Source organism: Astatotilapia calliptera, chromosome 11 (genome assembly GCF_900246225.1).
Source record: "Astatotilapia calliptera chromosome 11, fAstCal1.2, whole genome shotgun sequence".
Lineage (NCBI taxonomy): Eukaryota > Metazoa > Chordata > Actinopteri > Cichliformes > Cichlidae > Astatotilapia > Astatotilapia calliptera.
The window spans coordinates 26,040,943-26,049,915 of NC_039312.1; the positions used below are offsets into that span (position 1 = coordinate 26,040,943).

General features: G+C 40.6%; 1 protein-coding gene across 1 annotated transcript; it reads right to left on the bottom strand.

The window, feature by feature from the left end:
* Positions 1-2,654: 2,654 nt before the first annotated feature.
* On the bottom strand, positions 2,655-4,766 carry pou3f1 (POU class 3 homeobox 1). The gene has a single exon (XM_026185833.1). It carries the CDS (start codon positions 4,704-4,706, stop codon positions 3,582-3,584), a length of 1,125 nt encoding a protein of 374 aa, XP_026041618.1. The 5' UTR covers positions 4,707-4,766; the 3' UTR covers positions 2,655-3,581.
* Between the last annotated feature and the right edge of the window lie 4,207 nt (positions 4,767-8,973).

Consider the following 8,973-nt stretch of genomic DNA (forward strand, 5'->3'; position numbering starts at 1 on the left):
AAATAATCTCGTTCCTGATGATTATTGGAATATTACGTTCCTCGTTTTAAGGCTCATTTGACTTTGAAGTACCCCGGTTTAGCCAGCAGGGGGCGCCTGCGACTCGCTGTTGTCTGGCAATTGCTTTGCTTCCTAATGTGGCCTCTTCTCCCACAATTTGACCACCTCAGCCTATGAAAAAAAAATAAACTTTTACACTTCCATCACAGAAGCACCAAAGATCGACTAAAAAACCCCCAATACAATCTGAATTTTTGTTTTGTTTTTTGTTTCTCTTGTTATTTTATCGCAGTTTTCCAAAGGCATGCCATGGATGAACAAATGATGCTCACAAAATCATGATTAAAATTATTCGGAACATCCTAAATTGAAGGAAATAATTCACGAAGAGAAATTTTAACGTTGGTGCATATATATGTATACTAACAGACGAAGGCATTATTTATTAAGAAAGTTAAAAAAATTAAAAAGTGGCTAAACTGAACGGGACACAAAACTTTGCATTGCGAGTTCCTGTACGATCACCACAAAAACCATGAGGAAATGCGTAAATATAAATGTGCAATTATTAATAATATGAATTTACTATCCTCTACTAAAAGAATAAATTCATCAAGAAACGCAAACTTTAGATTTTAGCTATAATCCCATTTAGTAGTGGCTACTTCAATAAGAGAAATCAACAGTAAATCTTTTTAATTTTCTCGGTTTTCGTCATGTATCAATAAACAGTAAATTTTCTTAAAATATCCGCAGCTGCACAAATTTCACTACATATATGTTGGTTTTATCTACACATGCAAATGTAAAAATAATGCTTTCTGCCGCTTTGTTCCGTTGTAATTGACAGAAGGCTCCATGAGGTGAGACTGTATTTAATTTACTATTTAGTGATGTCGATTTTTTTAATGCTAGAAACACATAAATATGCTGCCTGTTTATTAGGCTTGTCTTTATCCTTATAAAAGTTTAGGGCCCGTCGTTTATGTCGATCCTATGGGCCTGTGTGCCTTTTCCTCTCTCTATCTTTGGAAAAGAGGCTGATGTTTGCCTGCAGGCACTTCTGTCTGAGATCAAAGATTCATCACAATTCGCCTTTTAAATGCCTAAAACACGTCAAGTGATGATCGATGCTTTTTTATAAAGAATACAGCTCAAATTATAATTCCAGAAAGCATATTTTAGCTACAAACGCCTCTGTTAAATAATAGTAATAATGATGATGATGATGATGATAATAATAGTAATAATCACTCAATGAAAAGACAGTAATTCCGTATTTATATTGCACAATTTAATACTGCGTTTACACAAAGATGTGAACAACGTCACAGACTGTGAACTTAGCAGGGAATGCCTGAGGTAAAATACTGTTGTCTATTCCCCTTAACAGCACATGTACACAGCTTCTGATTTTAAACGATCCCCTGTTACATAACGAATCACTGCTATTTAAAATGAACACATGGGGTGCTCACTTCTTCCCGATGCTCAGCACAGTGAAAAGCATTCAACTTGATGATCAGGTTTATTTTTTTCTTGCCTGGTGATTCTGTAGCAGACATCAACAAAAGACGAGTAGTTTGGATTTTAATGAAGACAGAAGACCATTTCTTGTATATATGTTTTATGTAAGTAATAAAATATTACTATAACATAAATATAAATGTGACTTTGCAGTCTACATTTAGCAATCAACATACAACCAATGTAGTAAACAAAAAGGAAAAAAACATACTGAAGTCCACTGCAACGTAACCATTAACAGAGCTGAACAAAAAAGCTCCAAACACTTTTAAGAAATAAATATATATATATATAAATGGTCAGATTCATAAATGAAATCATATTAAAATATCTTCTTGGAATTAGTAAGTGTACAAAACTGCCCGGAAAGAAACAAAAACGAAAAAACAAAAAACAAAACAATATCTCGGAACAAATACAAGTTTACATATTAGACATATTTACATATCGGAAATAATCCTGGCAACATTTTCTCTAAAATCTTTATTATTATCATTATTTTTTTTCCTGGAAAAAAAGTTTCCCTCATCTGTATTGAATAGCACTGCTGTAGGCTTTTGGACTGGTCCAACACTGAGATATGACACACGACACATGAGATTTTCAGATTTCCTTATAGATCGGGAAAAAATAAATATATCTAAAGTAAATCCCTTCATCGCTTACCCTCAATGAATGAATTGTAATTTTCTTTTCTCGGATTCCAGCGTTTAACTATAATACAATGACAATGTGAAACAAAAAAACTGAATTATATTAAAAAATAAAATAAAAATAAAATACACACTCGGAGGAAAACAAATCATGTACAGGCGTCATATTCCGACATGGGGCACTGAAGTTACCTGAGTTATTATAACTTTTCATATTTGACCAATCTCTCAAAATGTTTGGGATACAACAGGATAACAGGCAGTAAGCAGTGTGGGCTGACAGCGCTCTGTGGTGATAACCAGGAACCTGTAAACATGGGATTTTTAGGCTTTTGTGTTTAAGCCTAATGAGATCAGCTACACTCACACTTTTATTAAAAACATAATATAGCATTACTAATATTAACGAAAGAATAAGTGCTCCATGCAAAGAAAACAATAATTTTAGAACAATCAAAACCTCCAAAAAGAAAAGAAAAGAAAAGAAAAGAAAAGAAAAGAAAAGAAAAGAAAAGAAAAGAAACGCTTGCTTCTAATTTGGTGCTTTTTGCAAATTTCGGCGTGGTCAGCTGCAAAAAGCTCGATTTTTTTAAGGCATGCAGTCAGAACTTGGATGTCCTGTTGCACTTGCACAATTTCTAAAACGTGTCTGGCGTTATTTGTAAGTGTTGTGTTTTCGGGTGCCACAATTTCCATCACTCCTCCAACCATCAACTCCCACTGAGTAAACAGAAAAAATAAGAAATTAGCGGTTGCTCTGATGAGATACAGTACCCATAGCAAATAATGAACAAAATCATAGACACTTTGCAGGAAGAGAGACACTGAAGTTAAAGAATTTCCCGAACCAAAACATCACACTTAATATAACAAAGAAAGTATACACTAATATTCAGATAACCAGTTTAAGCCTGAAAAAAGCTAAATGTTCATTCAGTGTAGGCTTTTCATCTCCAGTGTTGATCATTTTCAGGCTACAACCTCATTCGGGTCAGCGCCTACAGTTCATGGTACACCAGGAGGAGATGGACTCAGTTGCCACATTTAATTACCCCCTATTTGGAGCAGCCATTGGATATCAAATTTACTTTATATGCATGTCTCCTCTGTAAAATTTTGGTAAATAAAGATCTTTGTTTCACTTTAAATGCGCACGGAATCAGTAATAGCGAATTTTTTTTTCTTTTTTATGATTCTTTTTTTCTTAACGTTTTTTTCCTCTTGCCATCTATTTGATGAGCACACGAATCGCGAATACTAAAGGCAAAACTGATCTGTTCAACTTTTCCACGTCTCTTTTCTCTCAGGAAAACAAAAGCCAAACTTAAATACTGTAAACTCCATAGCCCCTTTCCCTTTTCTATCCCCCCGCGGAAATGCTCGGATTGTTCATGAAAACAGTCACTGCACAGGACTCTGTAGTGTGCGGTGTAGAGGAGGGGTCTCTGCTTGGGAATATACGTCCTCCATATTCGGGTGAGGGACCCCCACTGGTGTCATTCTTTTCTCTTTTTGTCTTCTGTTGCAAAACCAAACACGGACAACCTCTTTATCCAACTGCAGAGTACCGGCTAAAGTGCTGATTTCATGAGCAGATGGCTTTGGGCATTTTAAGAAATGATTTTCCAGCGCCCCTTTCACAGCCACTTCGATGGAGGTCCTCTTCTTTCGTTTCCTGCCCTGCGCAGCAATCTTGTCCAAATTGGTGGGACTGCCCGTGTTTGAGTCTGTCTCCTCCAGCCACTTGTTAAGGAGCGGCTTTAGTTTGCACATGTTCTTAAAGCTCAGCTGCAAAGCCTCGAACCTGCAGATAGTAGTTTGGGAAAAGACGTTACCGTACAGCGTGCCCAGAGCCAAACCCACGTCCGCCTGCGTAAAGCCAAGTTTGATCCGCCGCTGCTTGAACTGCTTGGCAAACTGCTCCAGATCGTCGGAGCTGGGCGCGTCCTCGTCCGAGTGATCCTGGTGGTGGCTGAAAGCCTGCTGGGGCGACTCCATCTGGTTGTCGTGGCTGGCCGAATCATCGTGGAGTGGGTCCCGCATGCCATGGTGCAGCGTGCCGGGCTGGGGACTCAACATTGCGTTGAGGTTTGTGTATCCAGGCTGTGAGTAGACAAGTGACTGGTGGCCGTTAGATGCTGGGGACAGCGGGGATAAGTGGTGCGTCGTGGCAGGCGCCCACGAACCATGGTGGCCACTCTGCGCCTGCTGGTGCACCAGGTGAGACCTGTGGTGGAACCCGTTGCTCAGGTCCTCCCTGCTCGCCTGCACGCTGGCTTTGTGCTCCTGTCCGATGTGGGTGCCGCTGGACCAGTCTGTGTTGGAGGTTGGCAGCCACTGATGGTGCGTCAGGCTCATCGGGTGTCCCGTGTTGGTCGCCGCAAGCCCTTGCAAGTACTCGTGGTGCATCATTTTCTGTACCTCTCTGTAGGTCGTCCCCTGGTGCATCCTGTCCGAATCCGGATGCATGAGCGGGTTAGACGGTAAGGAGTTATTCCTCGGAATATACTGAGCTGTTGTCGCCATGGCTCCTACTTCGAAAACTGACGAGCACTTCGGAGGTCTCCAGGCTTTAGAGCCAAAACGCAACAACCTGCTCTGGGAGGTCTTGTGGAAGAGCGAAGACACGCCTCCTCTCCGCTTGTATTGGCTCCTCTCCGATTCAAGCCCACTAGGGACACACTCAATAGACGCAGGGGTTCAGAGCACGGTGCAGCGCATTTTTCGCACAGAGCTCCGATCTTACATATGTTATAGAAAAACATATGTTCTATTTAATAAATGTGTCTGAGTTTTTAACAGTAGTTTCTGCAGCTCGTTTTGGCGAACCTGCACACAAGGCGCGTCTTTTAATTAATTCATTTTTTTTAAACTTTTTTTTTCTCTCTCTCTCATTTCATCCAGTTTTCTCCAAGGAAGGTGAGCAGGGCTACAGCAGCGGGGTTTGATTAGGTTTCCTCTGGTTTAGATCGGTTGTTTTGCAAATAACCACGTGGGGGAGTACGGAGATCTTTTTGAAGGATACCCCCCACCCCCACCTCCCTCTAACACACACAGATGCACTTATACAGACACACACCCGTGCACCTTTATAATAGGTCACTGATGATTATAGCGCTCCTCGTTTTAAACAGATTATAAGGCGCGCTGCTCCAGTTCTGCAGCCACCCACACAACGAGAGGCGTGTAAATAATATGCGACGTGTCTGTGGATGCTGTCGTAAATGTATGACAAATTCGAAAGCATTTGCTCTGTTTCAAAGCCTCCGCGTGTGTCATTTATTTGTATTGTCTCGGTAATTTTCAATGTTGTGTGATCTCATCATCACCACCCACTTAGATCAGAAAGGCCAAAACGTGCTCCTTCCCTCCTTAGCCCTCCGCCCTGCACATACGTTGAGTACAGGTGACAGAGGTGACATATTATAGCGATGCAATTTAGTCCCATCATTACGCCTCTTGTTTTGATATCCTCAAAGCCAGACTGCCACATCTGATAATTACCATTTATAATCATAAAACAATCTTTATTTTTTTAATATGACACGGACTCTTCGCTGCCAAGCTCTTGGCTTGCGTCTTGGTTAATCTGGATATTCCCCAGCCCTGGAAATTTAGATTTAACAGATTCCAGATTTTTTTTTTTAAATTGTTAATTTTTTTAAGTCTATATTCTGATATCATTTACCTCTCGAAGCATTTTACTAAGCAGCAACTTGGAGAGAGAAACCTTGTGTTTCTTTCTCCTGGCTCCTTCCTCACTACCTCTCCCGGTTGATCTGATTATTTTTCCCTTCACGTTTTGTCCCAATAGCAAATTACCAATTCTATGAATTGCAAAGCAGCCTCAGAGACGCTGAGGGGTAGAGAGAGAGGGGGGGATGCGAAGATTGAAAGGGATCTTTGCAAACACAATCACGTTCTTAAATGGAAATGCGGGGCTTTAAACAAATCTTACATCTCTCCCGTTCCATTCGCCTAAAACTCTGCAATCAGGCACATGTTCCGCTCCTTCTAAAACAGGAGCTTTTTGGAAGGTTTTTCAGGCGCAACAGTCCCATTTTAATCATTTACCTGAAAGCAATGTTTTGCCTTTTTATCTCTGCCGCGTGTTTGTTTGTTGTCATCTTCCCCATGCGACTATTCTCTTTCTATTTACAGTACGACTCAACTCGAGTGTTCATTTTAATCCGGGAGTACAAGACTAAAAGGTAAGTTGTCTCCTTTCTGCTGTCACTGCGTCCTTGCTGTACTCTTGTCTCCAGCGTTAACAATGTAGCGAGTGTGTGTGGCGTGAGTGTGTACGTGTGTGCGGAAAATGTTGTCGGGGTCACAGGTGCTCGTCATCATCTCTTGAAAGGCGTGGTTTTTGTCCACCCATCCGTTATATATTTATTTGGAATGAGTGGGAGACAGTCCTCGCGAGTTATCTTCGTGTCATCTCGGAGCAATTTATTAGTAACAGAGTCTGATATTTGGGTATAAGATGCAATGTAAGAATTTAAGAAACACGACTCGTGATTGATAAGTTACACTTGATGTTTCCCTTTAATTCTTAAAAAATGAATAGTTTGCATGAGTAATTTGTCTTTATACATCATAAAATACATTGATGCATAATTACACTATGTATTACCACATTTATCAACTAACCTTTACGTAGTTTAATTAATATTTTATGCAATACAACGCAGAAATCTGAGAAAAAAATTAAAAGTAACATGTATGCCGAGGATGACAAAGCCCCTCTAACGCGACTCCTTTAATAAAAATCACTGTCTTTCCTCTGTCTTGAGAGACCCCGGGTTTGCGCGTCACTGCTATAAGAGACCAGAGCTCCATGCAGCTCTCAGTTAATGAAGATGCGTTAGCCATTCAGTCATTCTTGTCCCCAGTCTATAAAAAGCAGTGGTTTCTGCCTCACAGACCCAGTCTTGTGCTTTGCCATGCCAGCGAGTAGCTGCTGGAAAAGAAAGGTCCAGATGCTTTGGCCCTTTTGTAAAGAATATGGCCTTGTGTGCGCTGAGGTGCATTTTTGCCAGGATGCGCGAGGTTTCCATGGTGCGCTCGATGAAAGGGATCACACAGAACTTAGTGGTGAATGACAGGCCGTACAGGAAAAGCGGCTGGAAATGAAGGCGATATGATGGATTCAGAAAAAAGAAAGAAATTACGAGGCACACTTACAGTGGAACCGCAGAGATGAGGAAGTTGGGTGACCTCTTTTACCCGAAATAAGTCCCCTTTGTGTCACCCTGAGAAGACAATTCTCTGATTTATTCTGTACTTTCTTGCGAGCCCCTTTCCTGCGATGCACTGACAGATTTGGAGAGACAGTGTAACGAAATCTGAACAACAGAAAACTAACCAAACAACGTTTTCCCGGACCGCTCACAATTTTAGAATATCCGTGCTTCTCTAATTAAGGTTGTTGTTTAGGAGCAGAGGCATTTTTCTTTTTGGGGCAGTCACGTGTTAATCTCCCCCCTCAATCCCAATCTCTTTAAATGCAGCAGTTTTTGCCAGGGCGCAACTCAGCCAACAAAACCTCATCGACCCTTCAATTAACCAAACCCCACCTTTCATTTACGCGCTGCCTTGTTGTGAGTACAGTTAGGATGGGAGGGATGCATTAAAATTAAACACGACAAATAGGATGATTATAAAATGATCTCACAGCCGTTTCTGTATCTCGAATAAAATGTTGCTGGAGACAAAGTTTAAATGTTTTATCAGAGAACAATTGAAACAAAGTGAATATATATCATTTCACAATGTAACTGATTTTAGCAGCAAAGCTTTACATTAGATTTTTTTTGCATTTCGAGGTTTTAGTAGTTTCGACATTTAAGTCCGAAATAAAGTTAAATCGGGTTTTGTTTTCCACAAATATATCCGAAATAAGACACTCGCGTTCCTAAAACGGCAGCGGCTTCATATTAGATGTTTAATACAAGTCTTCCTCAATTCCAGGGGGAACATTTCGAACTGCCACAAGCTATATTTAGATTTTAAAATTCATGTGATGTACCCCTCAACTACCGCGAGTAGAATAATATCCACCAACTCACTCAATCAGATAATTGTAATTCGTTTCCTTTTCCTTTTTCTTTTTTTGACAGACATGCGTAATAGGCACTAAATATGCAATTGTAATTAAAAAAAAAATCCTGTTTGCCCATCCATTCTGAAGACCAAAATCGTCCCGTGCTTTTCAGGTAACTTTTTTCGCTTTCTTTTTTGGCTAATGAACTTGGGCTATTCTGCCAGCATCCCCCTGAGAATGCGACGGGGGAAAAACGCTTCTCTTGTGGTAAAAGGTGCGAATTTCTTCCTCTATCTCCCGGCTAATTAGGCGGGGTCTGAACACGCCAGAATGAATATTCATGAAAGCACCGGCGCGCAATTAGTAGTGGAGAGAGTTCCCAACTTCAATCCCCAAACAACGCAGCTTGTACAGGAACGGGGTACCGGTCCCCCCCTACTCCATGTGTCTCTGCTTCTGCTCAAGCACTCTTTGAGCCCTCACTTGTACTTTCAGCTCTTATCAGCCAGTCTCCTGCTCCCCTTTTCAAAGCAGCCACCATCACAAGTGATTTGTCCACTTCATATAAATCTCAGTGTTGTGAACAACAGCTAATCCAATTATATTTCTCAATAACTTTTTAAGTGCCCATAAGAGTTATTCTATTTCCTGTGCCAGCAGAGCTTTTTGAGTTCACTTTTTGACATACAAGCAAAAATTTCAATTCAATTTTAAAAGACTCCTCGTAAAACTCCACATTTAAAGCTC

What these genes read in the sequence shown, in the direction of transcription:
- pou3f1 (XM_026185833.1), bottom strand. Translation starts at nt 4,706, where the DNA reads ATGGCGACAACAGCTCAGTATATTCCGAGGAATAACTCCTTACCGTCT.